The 14236-nt window shown below is 38.5% G+C and overlaps 1 protein-coding gene across 2 annotated transcripts; it reads right to left on the bottom strand.

The window, feature by feature from the left end:
* Positions 1 to 7590: 7590 nt before the first annotated feature.
* Positions 7591 to 13594, bottom strand: LOC122071355 (U-box domain-containing protein 44-like). Of its 2 annotated transcripts, none has more exons than XM_042635692.1 (4): positions 13022 to 13594; positions 10688 to 11436; positions 10293 to 10593; positions 7591 to 9281 (listed from the first exon to the last, which is right to left on the bottom strand). In XM_042635692.1, the coding sequence occupies exons 2-4, from the start codon at positions 11405 to 11407 to the stop codon at positions 7828 to 7830; spliced, it is 2475 nt and encodes an 824-aa protein (XP_042491626.1). In that variant the 5' UTR covers positions 11408 to 11436; positions 13022 to 13594; the 3' UTR covers positions 7591 to 7827. The 2 variants fall into 2 exon arrangements, with proteins under 2 accessions (XP_042491626.1, XP_042491627.1); XM_042635693.1 differs by having other exon boundaries at positions 13041 to 13594.
* Between the last annotated feature and the right edge of the window lie 642 nt (positions 13595 to 14236).

Raw genomic sequence — 14236 nt, 5'->3', positions numbered from 1 at the left:
CATGACATCGATACCCCCCACCTCAGTCACCAAAAAATCCCCCAACCTCAGTCTATCAGACAGTGGGAATAGTTGATATCTGTTTCGCTACTGGCAAGGGGTTGTAGCATTCAATTTGTTCTCTTAGCCCGATGTAATTCATGAATTATGTCACACATGGTCCAAATTATTATCACATAAACCTAGTCAACAAATTCTAAGTCCTTATGGGTCATAGCGCTACTGCAACATAGGTGGTATCCCTTGTCTCAAAGGTCATGTTATCGGTCTTACGACGATATGATCTAGTTGCGAGTCAAGAGCATATCAATCCCTATATGGCTACTTTGGTACCCGATAAGCCCCTATTAATAATCCCCCATATATACTATAACACCGAATTCAGCATCACGTGAAGGGTATATCACAACAATGAATCCAATATCGTAAGAAGAGTTTGTCATGATGGAAATATTCGCTCACCTCGGTCCATCAAACAAGTGGGAGTAGCCATACCTAACCCCTTATTTCCAAGGGTTGTAGCAGCTGGGTTATTTTCCTAGCTCGATGAAATATAGCATGAATTTATATCACATCACAGTCATAATCATACACTCACTTTATAGGCATGCATTGCCGGAACCAACTTTCGGCTACCCTACATCCCATCCATCAATACCAACACCAACACCAATACTAATACCAACACCAACCTAATACCAACACCAATGCCAATACCAACACCAACAACAACACCAACACTAATACCAACATCAACACCAATACCAACACCAACACCAACACCAAAACGTCACATCATAACCAATGTGCACATTTAGATTCTAAATTAATAACAAGGTTCATAATTCACAATTTTCATGGTCATATGCAAATAAAAACATGTGACAAACACTCCTTAAAATAAATGACAACATCCACTCACCTTGTGTTCATATTTGTTTGTGTATTGCTGATGTTCTCATGCCACGATGCTTCACCACTTGATGGCTCTATTCCTGTGAAACACAGGGTTTTTAGGTCAACAATCAAGCATGGGGAAGGTCTCCCTATGGGTCAAATGACCATTCAAATAGAAGGTCGAAGTAGGGTTTCAGGTGGTTCATCGGTATATGCTCACCATCAAATGAAACTGAAAGGTACAAGAAATGCTTTCACCGATGGATGTTCACAGGATGGAGTTCACCCACCTGTAAACATCATCTGGTGAAGCAAAAATTGAGGTTTTTCTACCCAAATTTGTTTCGCAGGCCAAGTGGGTCATTTTAAGTGATTGTTTGTGTATGTCTTTTTTCCAATTGGAGTGATGATCTTACTCCTACTTCCTATTTTTTTCCTACTTTAGATTAGTTTACAAGTTAGGGTTTTAAGTTTTAGGTTTAGTTTTCATGTAGGTAGTACCTACATACACTACATGGTTTAGGAATAGTGTAATAGCAACTTAGATTGCATAAATTCTAAGGGTTTCCTCATTTCCCCCAATTTTGAGGTCTGGGTAACCCAAAATTTAAGGATTTCGGTTGGAGCCTCATGCAATGGACTCCAATTTTACCTATAACTACCCCAATCCCCTATTTTAGGTGTACAACATCTTTCCCCCATCATAGGGTTAGGTTATGAGGGGTGATTATAGGAAATTGGTCAATTGCCCAAATTCTATGGTTTTGGGTTGCTAAAATTGGGGCTTTCATATGGGAGGTTTTCCACACTCAACTTGAGTGCTTGAATAGCTAGATTAGGTCCCCTACACCAAAATCCCCCACTTAATTGGTAGATCAAGTAGGTCGGTAAAAGGATTTCGGTTAGGGTTGCCCTAACTTAGCTTTAGTTAAGAATGGGGTAGGAGAGAGAGAGGGCAAGTACTCATAAAAGGTAGAGAGAGAGTGTGGAACTCACCTTCAATCGGGCAGGTGACCTCCCTTGATCCCAGCCTCTTCCTTCTCCTTTTCTCTTCTTGGTAGGAATGAAATGAATGAGAAAGAAGCTCTATTTATAGTAACTTAAGTCACTTAAGGGTTGTTTGGGAAATAAATGAGTTTTCACTCATTACCAGGTTAACTCCTTAATCGGCACAAGCGGGCCCATTTCGAGGTGATCTAATACATTGATCCATTCTCTAGTAGGTTGTACCAACCATTTAAGGTGGTCCAAGGTGCATGGTGTGAGGGCTAGGGCCCCATAGCCAAACAACCCAATTCTAGTCAGTACCCTCATTAGAGGGTGTTCAATGGCAGGTGTCCATCAGCTGGTGTAGGCTGAATTGGTCCACTTTGGGTGGAACAGTATCCGTTGGCTGTGTTGAGGATTCCTTAGGTGTTTGTAAGTGTGTGGGCCCTTTCTTGGTGCATCTCACCACTGGACTTTAGGTAATTCTCTTTAATGGCAGAGTACCTACCTTGACTTCTTCAATGGTTTATAGCCCTTCCATGTAGTGAGTCGGACGATGCCCAAAAAGCTAGAATTAGCCCAGGGTTTTAGGAACGAGTGTAAAACACTCCTCCTTACAAGAATTTCATTTTCAAAATTTAACTACTATTACGTGATCGGGAATGTCATAGGGGTACTCACATTCTCGTAGAATGTCAGTTCAAAGATTTGTGGTGCTTGGTATCGACTCACATACCTCTAGAGATCGTACATCTTCAACTTAGACATGGTGAAGACATTAGATTCTATCCCCGAAATTAGGTAACATATTCCAATTACCAAATTCTGTATATTGGGGCTATCTGCCAACCTAGGTTGTTGACCAGTTAACTTACCAACTAATCACATTCCAATTGGTCCCAAAGTTCTCCTATTACTTGCATCCTAATACAGGGTACTCTACACTTCTGCCATCCAGTGCTTCACAGAGAAAACCCTTAAGGCATCGGAGTATTCCTCTACTATTGATTGACCTTCTGGTTTGAGGGTGAGGTGTTGTGCCTCAGGTTAGCTGTGTCCCCATTACATTCTGAGCATGAGATAGTCCTGTGACAAAATCCATAACAATATGTTCCCGCTTCCATTTCAGTACTGGTAGGGATTGCAACAAACCATGTGCCCTTTGTCTCTCAGCCTTAATTTGCTAGCAATTTAGGCACTTGGCTATATGAGTGGCTACGTCAGCTTCCATATCGCTCCACCAATAGGTTCTTTTCAAGTCCTTATGAATTTTTTTACTACCCGGACGAACTGAGTAGGGTGAGTTGTGTGCTTCTTTTAGTATTATTCCCCTAAACTCTTCATCCTTTGGTACACAAAGCACGTCTTTGAAACTTAAGGACTCCATTCTCAGTCAACTTGAAGTTTAATTCCTTTTGTTTTCCTTCTTTTATATCAGTTGCTATCTTCTGCAGATTTTTATCTAATAGCTGGGTAGCGTGAATTTTCTCTATAAAAGAAGGTTGTATCATTAGCGCAACTTGAGTTATTGTTACCTCATTCATCAGTAGTTTCAAATCCATTATCTTGGCTTCCTCAATCAACTACTCATTCACTGTCAAAGCTACTAGTGACAAAGTCTAAGATTTTCTACTTCGAGCATCGGCCACCACATTGGCCTTCTCAGGGTGATAATAGATGGTGCACTCTTTGGGCTATCGAGATGCATAGGTAACAAATTTTCCATTCTGCATCAACACACAGCCTAAGCCCAATTTGGATGCATCACTATATACTATCGTTCCGGAGTTGCCTTCTGGAATAGTAAGTACTATGCCAATTTTTATTTTAGCTCTTGGAAACTTTCCTTACATTCCTTAGACCATTCAAATTTCACTCCTTTTTGTGTCAGTCAGGTCATATGAATGAAAATCTATAAGAATTTTTTTATGAATCTTCTGTAGTATCTTGCTAGCCCCAGAAAACTATGGATCTCACCCACATTCTTGGGTGCCTCCCAATCCAATACAACCTCCACTTTTTCAGGGTTAACTTCAATGTCCTTATCTGAGACAATGTGCCCTAGAAAGTGTACTTGATTAAGCCAAATTTCACATTTACTAAATTTTGCATATAATTATTTCTCTCTCAACTGCTGCAGTGCCAACCTTCAATAGATAGCATGTTCCTCCTTGCTCTTGGAGTAATCAGAATGTCATCTATGAACACGATGATGAAGTTGTCTAACATGTCATGGAATACTCTATTCATCAGCTCCATGAACACTACAGGTGCATTAGTTAACCAAAATGGCATGACTAGAAATTCATAGTGTCCATAATGGGTCTAGAAAGTTGTCTTCTTGACGTCACATTGTCTGGTCTTGAACTGATGGTACAGAGATTTGAGATCAATTTTGGAGAATGTTGTTGCACCTTTTAATTGATCAAATAGGTCATCAATTTAGGGCGATGGATACTGATTCTTGAAAGTCAGTTTGTTGAGTTCCCGGTATTCTATACACATTTTCATGCTCTCGTCTTTCTTCCTAACAAAGAGCACTGGTGCTCCCCATGGAGACACACTAGGTCAGATAAATCCCTTCTCCAAAAAATCTTACAATTGTTCCTTCAACTCTTTCAATTCTGAAAGTGCCATCCTCTATGGAGCCATAGACACAGGTGCTGATCCAGGGACCAAGTCAATAGTGAACTTTGTTTCTCAATCCGGAGGTAATCTATTCAGGTCTTCAGGAAATACATCTGGAGACTCTTTCACTAAATCTATTTCTTATAAAGGCTTGTTATTTTGGTTGTATCTACAATGGGTGCCAAGTAGGCTTCACACTTTTGATCCAACATCTTCTTTACTTAAAGTGCAGATTTAACTAGCTTCTTGGACTTCTTTACTCTTCTTCCCTTTGAATACAATCTTTTTCTCAGCACATAAGATGCATGCTCTATAGGCAGATAACTAATCCATTACTAAAATAAAAATCAAACTCATGCATATCCAGCTTGACCAGGGTTAGCAATCATGTCCCGTCCACAAACTTTTATGGGGCATGGCTTATATATTTCATACAATCTTATTTCACTTCCCGTGGATGTGCTAACAATTAATTTGTGTGTCAACACCTCTGACTTAATACTCATCTTAGCAACTAAAGTTGGAGATACAAATGAATGTGATGTACTAAAATCGTATTTTATACTAATTTATCATTATGCAAGGCATATAGTATATTGTGGTTAAGTTGCACTCTCTATGATATGTCCTCTTGCCAACAGGGGGTAAGGTGTTGGATAACTCAATTGTGGTATATTCAATAAACCTTTCTGGAACGGCACTACCGCGGTACAATGTGATTGTTGTCAGAGGTGGAAAATAGTCTGGCATGGCTGATGGTGATTCCGGTGTTGTGATTACTAGGTGGGGATTATCAAGAGTTTGCTGGGTGACCGATAGTCGCACTCCGAAATTGGCAAGCTCCTAATCACGACTAGGGTTTGTATCGTTGGGTAAGTGATGTGCGGGTTTCGGGACCAAGGATACAATCTAATACGTCATAGTAGCATACTTAGTTGTATGTTAGGTGGTTTAATAATTAAATTGATTGCATCATTTTCACCATAGACTATGTGTTTAATTTTGTACTCATGACATCATGGATTATTGTGCATGAACCCCACCCTCACTGAGCTAGTTGGAGCTCACCCCACGTATATGTTACTTTTTAGATGAAGATGCAGATACGGTAGTGCCGTTGGGATGTGACTCTACTTCCTCTAGACTCGAGTATGGATTCAGTGACTGGTGGATGCTAGAGACTGAAGAGCACAACCCAGACTGTGCATGTCACACCTGTGCCTATGCGGCACCTTGAGATGCTTGGTTGCCTTTTTGTTATTTTGATACCAAATTATGGAATGATATTCTTTTGGGCTTATTATATGTACATCTTGAACAAAAGTAAATGGAATAACTTTGTTATAAATATATATTATCATTAGATGTTACCCCACTTAATTTATGTTCCGCTATATTATACTCTAATTCCGCTGCAATTATTCTTGCGGTTTGGTGTTGTGTGGTTGTGAATGTTAAGGTACTGCTATCAGAGATCCTGGTAGAGGTGTAAGACGGATATGCATCTTACTCATGCCGTTGGCATTCCTAGTATGGGGAGCAGGGTGTGACAATAGATGCACAACCAGTCAATATAGCTTTGCTACTTCTCGTGGATCCATTTTTCATCATACAAGTGTGGATACATAATTAAGGGAATCCTCTTTAAAAGTCACTCCTTATATTGGGCTGGGGTGACAAAAAGCAAGAAAAAGCATATCTCAGGTGATATATCTTGGCCCATATCACCATATGGCTAGCAGATTGAAAATTCCCACTTTGTGAAAGAAAGGGTTGTATAGCACTTTACAATGGGGGTCTACTCCAATATAAAAATGCAAAATCATTGATTGCCTTCGGACGAAGGAAAGAGGAAGATATGTGAAGCTGTGAGTTGGCCGCTGCAAGAAAACATGTAATGCAAATTCCCAATTTTCCAGCTCAAATCCCAACTTTCATCAGAAAAAAATAAAAAAAAATAAAAACACCTAATTGTCACCACTCCTCTCTTCTCTTCTCTTTTCAATATCTTCTGGTCATTTGGTAGGGTTTTGTTATAATTGAAGATGGCCTTTTGTTGCAACGTTCCTATTTTGCTTGTGTACATTAATGGTGGTCCTTCATTCTTTCTCCTTGGGATACTCAATTCTTACAAGAGAATGAGACTCAGAACAGGTTTAAAAAGAAAACACAAGAATTTTGGGACATAAAGTTCAACTCAAGTCAACACGGCTCTGCTACTTTACATCCTGTGGATGCATTTTCGTCATCTTTACGTGTGGATCCAACTATGGGTGTCAAAATGGAACCAGAACCAACCGTTTATGATCGAATCAAACTGGACCACAAAGAAATTACTCTATTTTGATTCCATAGGTTTTCCTCCCGGTTTGGTTCAGTTCAAAACCAGAAAACTGATGGTTCTAAATTGAATAGGAATCGTTTATACAAAACCGAATAAGAATTGTTTCACTCAATTTTTCTGTACTTCTTTATTTTTCAAGCAAATTCTGGTTCTGTTTTTCTAAGGAACCATATTTCTAAGGTGCCTTTTTATGATGTTAGAATGTACGGTAAGAGAATGTGGGAGCCTCCCTAAACCCTGCAGTGGCGGGAGCCTCATGCACTAGGTACGCCTTTTGTATGTACAATAAGAGAATCCACAATATATATTGAAATGGTTTATTATGTAAGGGTCACAAAGGGGTGGTGAGATACGGCACGAATAGGGCAACTTCAAAAAGTTTTGGAAAAGCATCTCAAATTCTTCAATTTCATCATATGATATTGGAAAAGAACCAAAATTGGGGAGAAATTGTAGTTCTTAAATAAGAAGCCATCATAGGTTGTATATCACATGGTGTCTCTAAGACATCAGGAGGTTTAGTTTGCTATTTAGGTTTTAAGAAAGCTTAGGAATTTCAAAATCAATAGTTTACATGATATACAGTTCATCTTACTGTAGAGTTTGGGCTAATTCTTCATAGCAGGTAAAGTACCTCCAACAAACAAATAAACAAAATTGTCTAGCAAGTACAACTCAGGAAAAAAAAGTAGAAATTCCAACAAAAACCAACATCATTTCATGATCCAGAAGGATTAGCAGAAAGAAGTTGACATTTTCACCACCATCCCAATCTTTTATTTCCAATTTGAACATTTCATTCATGTACACTCTCAGTTGCCTTTTTAAACTAATTACACCTGAGATCTACAGATGTACAAATCTAGTTATGACCCAACTGATAGGAGAAATAACAATTGGAACAAACAAAAAAATCATAAAATTAATTTCACTCAACAAAAATAATACACACCTTACTCAATTTAAACTTGTCAGAAGTAGCTTGATTGAGCTTGCAAGAGCTCAAGATGTGCCAAAATCTTAGCAATCATTGATTTTAAGGTTGGAGAACCATTTTGTGCTAGTTCAATAAGCAACACTTGAGCAGGTTCCCCGTACTGCACCTTATTATCCTCTATTCGAAAAATCCTTTCCAATATCCAAAGTGCTTTCTCTTGGGCCTTTATATTCCCTAATTCAAGAACTTTCAAGAGGGCATGAACACCCGATGCTTTGACAATGAACTTACTTCCATTTTCCCAGATCTCATCTTGCATGATAGTTGAAAGGGCACCAAGGACAGTTTCATCTGCTTCTCTATCTTCACCTTCCAAAATTTGGAATAATGGTGAGAGAGCACCAGCCTTGACAAGACAAAACGTGCTTTTGACAAAGCAGTAGCCTTCATGAACTTCACAAAATCCATCTCCAGAGGGAGGCATACAACGCCACCTCAATGCTCTGGATTTGCTAAGGGAAAGTGTATTCTGTGACAGCTGAGCTAACGAAGTTGCAGCTCTACATTTGGCAGTAGGTGAACCAATTGAGAGCAACTTCACAAGCCAAGCGATCACCCCATGTTCAGCAGATAGTTGCTGAAGTTTCTTATCTGAAGGAACTGTAAACCGAATCAATATAGCTGCAACACTCTCTACTAGCCATCTTCTTGTGGGTGTTGAAGTTGGGGTGCATACACCCAGCAATGAAAGCAGAATGGCCAGTAAATTCACCTTTTTGAGAAAATCAGTCACTTTTTTGTTTCCAACAGGGATGTTGCTCAATAGGCCAACAGCAGCAGCTTTTTCATCCTCAGACACTGATTCTGAGACAATATTTACTATAACATTGAGATGGATCTCTTCCAGTAGTTCAGACAAATCTCCTGGAGAATCTTTAGAGAGATTGTATAGGAAATTCAAGGCAACTGTTCTGATTTCCGTATTTCGGTCAGTTAAGAAGGGTAGGAGAAGCTGAAGTGCACCATTTTCTTTCATCTTGAATTTAACCTTGGATGCATTGGAATGGCTGGCAATACTATTGAGTGCTCTTAAGAGGTTACACTGAATTACTGGGCTGGACAAGTTTAAAAGTGGGAGCATCTTTTGCGCCACATCTTGGTTCACAAGAATAGATTCGGACTGAGCAATACTGGCAAGGATGGCTGAAGCTGGTTCTCGAAGTGTCATGAGTACAGAAGTGACACAGAAAAGGAGCTGGAGCAAAGAAGTAACAATGCCTGAATTAATTAAAATCTGAACATTTTCAGTTGAACTAGAGAGATTCTGCAGGGCACCCAACGCAGAGAGCTTGGCTTCAAGTTTTTCAGAACTAAACATTTTGACAAGGGGTTCAATTGCTCCTCCTTCACCAAAAGCAGCTCTACTCTGGTCCGTGAGCTCCATTCTTGAAAGTGCTGTTGCCATAAGAATCTTACTCATGTCGGAACCTAAAAATAGACAATATAGCCCATAAATAGCTTATTCAGATAGATGAATTTTTTTTTGCAATATGCAAGTGCTTAAACAGGAAGGGACTTCACATACAATTCTAATAATTAACTGTCTAAGATAAAGGGCACACACTAATTACAGTATTAGGACTTCACATGCTTAGCGAGCAAAAATGAGGACGGGGTGCCACATATACACCTATTGCTTAATAGCCAATGGGTTGTGAAAAGAGGAAACTGATTTTTTGTCAATTTTAAAGTGCTCAATGTCTTCAGAATAAACACATAGAAACTGTAGAGAATTGTCAAGTTTACAGCCATGAACCAAAGGAAAGTAAATTGCAGGTATATGGAATAGGAGAGAGTCCCCACAGTCATCAGGGCTTGAACACATAATTAAACTAGTTATTTTTTAATCCCAACCTCGATATTGCAAATTAACCTAAGGTTAACTACCAATCAACAGAAAAACAAAAAAGATATATTCAAAGTTCTCTAAGAAGGATAATATGAACGGCAGATCCAATATCGTAATTTCATACTGTAGAGAAAGCTCAAGGCAAAGTGGTCTTTGTCTATCATGTTCAAACATAGTATGAAATACTTTATCCTGCCCCTAAGATATAACTGTTCTCATATAAATTGTGAAACATATTGTCAGGGAAGACTTTAAAAATTAAACTAGCAAATTTGCACCTTCTCAAACTTATCTAATTCCTGTGAAGCTAAAATTTAATGAAATACGGTACAAAGATGGACATGCCAAAGAGGAATAGCAAGGACTTTGACAGTTGTAAGGCTTTCACAGCTTACGGATGCAATAACATCATTTTCAAATATCCAAGTACATAAGTATTTTGGATCCAAAGCAAACACTGAGACATAACCCCCAAATCCATCTTTTACGCATTCCAGAAAATTGATCACAATCATATGATAATAAACAAGTTAACAACAGAACTGGGAAAAAAAATAGATGCTAGAGCTGAAGGAAAGCTTTATAAGTACCTTCCCTCAGATATTCTATTAGAGGCTTGAAGTAACCTGCCTCTGCCATATGAAGAGCATTCTGAGTGTTACTTGACAAAACATTCAACAATTTCCCTGCATCATGTGAACAATAAGGGTCGTAACCATTATGCACAGCGACCAACATAAGAATACAACCTTGTATTCTTCCAAGTCTCCGACGGACTGCTGGGACCTCTGAGAGAGCCAGCAAGAGCCCAACAGCTTCCCGACGCTCTTCAACATCCCGAGTCAAAGAGCGCACCAACATTGCCAAGGATCCAACATCCACCATTTTCCCCTGTACACATAGTAGCAGTCTAAGATGCCAAAAAAATTTATAGTCAAACCCCAAAATTAAGAAGAATTACATAAGAAAATTAATTTCTACCTACCTTGTTTTCATCATTGTCCAGTATAAAGCTCTTCAGTATTGAAATTATAGTCAACCGATCATTCTCCTCACTAGAAGCCAATCGATTCAAAAGAATTGGAATAATACCTTCATCGCTTACCCATTCATTCTGAATCATCTTCTCGCTAATTAGTGATCTTAAACCGGAAAGTGCAAACCTGAATTCTTCGTCATTTCCATATTTAAGGTGCAAGGCAATATTGTTAATATCAAAAATGGTTCTTCCATCATCCTCCCCCTTCACTTCCAGGTCATGAACAAACTCCAATTCATGGTCAATGCTTGCATTGACCCTCACATTCATCATTTCTTTATGTAAAGCTCCAAACTTTTCTTTGATATCAACTGACACATCAAGGCTTGCCAAAAGCACAAGGCCTAGACATCTACCAAGGTCATGGATAATCTCCTCAACCTTCTTAGCGGATGTTCTTGAATTGGAAGCCTTGATTACAGTCTTAGCATGCCTAAGCTCGTTTTCTAGCGACTCAACTGCTTTTTGAATAGGAAGTGTGTCCATGACTGTGCTATTATCCCTTAAATCAATAAGAATGGGTGAGAATTTTTCTACAAAAACAGCAAATTCTGTGAAAATCTCTGGTTCAGTTTCGGAATCCTTGGCAAGTGAAGCAACCTCATCAGCCAATTGAAGTAAATCTGAAAGTAGTTCTGCAAAGGTTCTTAAATTTGTTTGATACATCTCTGACCTTGATGTCTCAATCCCAGACTCTGGAAATAATCAGAATAGATGGTTAGCAAAAAGCGGAGTCAAAAACTCTAAAGGAAGAATGCAAGATGAAATAAGAAGAATCATTTTTCCCCCCTTTTTTTTTCCAGGTGTAGGCGGGTGCAGGGTTGGGGGGTTTCAGGGTGTTGTTCTTCTGTTACCTGGAGAAGTAATGAAAGAGGCAACTCACAGTTGCATTTTCCAAATCTTCTCCTTTTCTGGTTCTGCTGCTTTTGCGCAAGCCATAGAACTATTTAGATACTCATATTGTTGCACACAAACCTTGAAACTTATGCTAGTAAGGGGAGAAAGAAAACATATCCTACCAAGTAAAAATAACTATAATGAAAGTCATAAATTTCTATCCTTTTGTTCCCAAAATGTTTGGAAAAATTTTGTATTAATTATCTTCTCTGAAAAGTGAATTTATTGATGAATCTCTACCGTTGCTACAACCCTTGTATATGCTTCAACCTTGGTGATAACACAACCTTGAAGAAACTGATGTCTTTACAACCTGTACAATCTTTGATCAGCAGACTGGAAAATTGATGTTTTGTTTCCCATAGGATCATTCTTGGCCTATATTGTTAGCTTTGTCTAATGCCCTTAAGGTGCCTTTAGGCATTTTCTTTTTTAGAGCTGTTACCGGCCTTTGGCATTGTATTATTTTATTTTTTTCTTTCTATTAGTCACCAAAAAAAAAGGATTGTTGGTAATGTGATGACAATCGATCACATGACTGATCATATTTGGACTATGCTGGATCAATTCTTCTATTGATTAGGGTGCCATCCAGCTACTACACAGTTCAAAAGGAGGATGGAAGAAAAGAACTCTTCTATGAAAAGAATTGGGAAAAAAATATCAACTTTGCTCACATGGAAATCAAGATTTTTAGACCAACTTCCTTTGTCATAATGTAGGGAAAGCTAGGCTGCAAGAGCATAACACTAACTGATCTAAAGTAGACCAGAGTCGTAGTGATCAAATAACAGAATACTTGGGACAGAGTATCAACTGAGGAACAAACAGAAAAAAGAAATACAAAGAGGATGAAGGGGATTAGGAACCATCTCAGTCCAGGATCTCTCACCCTTTAGAAAGTACTGTAAGAATCCAGTAGTAGTTGTTGGAGCATCTTTTCAAATGAACTGGTTCTATTTCACAAGAACTCTAGCTTCCTCACTAACAGCAGCATACTTCCTAATCTCTACATCAAACAGGACCCTTTCTAAGCATATTGATTCAGAGCAGATCAAAGAGAACTGCCATTAAACACCCAATAGAAGTACAAAGATGTACTTTATTCAAGTAGGTATACCTATACTAAAGATTTAAGAATTTCAAATTCCAATTTTCGTGTGATTTCACCAGCTGCACCAATACAGATTTAATAAAATAATAATAATAAATCTCAATAAAATAAAATAAAAACCCTAAATTAACCAACATGAGAATCATTGGGTCATACAAGTCACTGAACATGAATTTTAGTGAATTCTAAAACACAAATTGCACATGCTTTCATAATCTCAAAATGCTTGTATTTCTTAAAATACAAAATATAAGAGGATCACAGGGTACCTTATAATGTCACCACTACCTCATCTTACACCAAAGAAGACCTCAACAGACCTCTTCACTGATGCTCCAAAGCCTCACCAAGTCTCATGTCTCAAGAGAAGCAACTGCCCTTGAACTCATATGAGTCCCCAGTTTACATGCCTTACCAACCAAAAATCCAACCTTCAAACCAGAACCCAGTCTCCCTCCAGAAACCTAATAACAAATTAAGGCAAGAAAGAAGCAGCGATGGAGAGAAGTGGTTCTTTTCAATATCTCTTCTTTTAGCACTCCTCTTATGGTTTTCTGTTGCTTTAGCTTGGTGGGCTTGTTTCTGTTAACTTCAAAGATAATGGATTTCGTGTTTTTCTATCTGCACGAAATGGCGTTTTGTTGTTTGTAAGGTTGCGGAGGATGACATATTCTTTTCTGTATCGGTCGTCTTTGAAGCAGAGAAATTTTTATTCTTCCGTCGAAGACGAAGTCCACTCTCTCCCTCACCGATGAGGACGAAGACGAAGTCAACTCTCTCTCTCTCATATAGACTGCAAGTCTTCTTCAGCTCACTCATCTCTCTCTGACTCTGTGGCAGAGCTTTTTTTTTTTCTGGTAGAATCTGTGGCTGAGCTTTCATTTCTGAGATGAACTGTGAAACACATTTCAATCAATCTGGACTGTCAATAAATCATTTACCGAAAAAAAAATCGAAAATGTAAATGTGGGCCAATTCTCAGTTTTGATTTCCATGCTAGAACCCTTCAAACACTTCTTCATCAATCTGGACCGTGCAAAGTCTCAAATGTCGGCCAGCCATTTTTACATTGAGAGTACCGAACATGATCATAATATACACGGTGACTTGTGCCAAGATGTTATTTCCATTCACCCGTATGTTAGACGGTGAATTTGGGGTTCACAACCACTTTTTGCCTATTGGTCCTTTGATCCTGCCCTTTTATTGTGGTAGGAGGAGAAATTAACAAATGTCTAGCACACCCTCACGCTTGATGTCAATGAGTTTTTTTTGTTTGTATTTGAGGAAAAAAAAAAAAAAAACTATGCATTCACCATATGGAATAATAAGTAATAATGTATGGTATTTTCGATTTTAATAAAAACAAACCTTTATTGTTTTTTCATAACATGAGATTATATATCGAGAGAGTAGTATGAAACAAAGGTTACTTCCGATTTGATCATATCTATCGGAGATCCACTTCAGTGTCACAAACTTTT

Source organism: Macadamia integrifolia, unplaced genomic scaffold (genome assembly GCF_013358625.1).
Source record: "Macadamia integrifolia cultivar HAES 741 unplaced genomic scaffold, SCU_Mint_v3 scaffold_216A, whole genome shotgun sequence".
Classification (NCBI taxonomy): Eukaryota; Viridiplantae; Streptophyta; class Magnoliopsida; order Proteales; family Proteaceae; genus Macadamia; species Macadamia integrifolia.
Note: the sequence above shows the minus strand (reverse complement) of the source record. Positions and strands in the feature narration are given on the sequence as shown.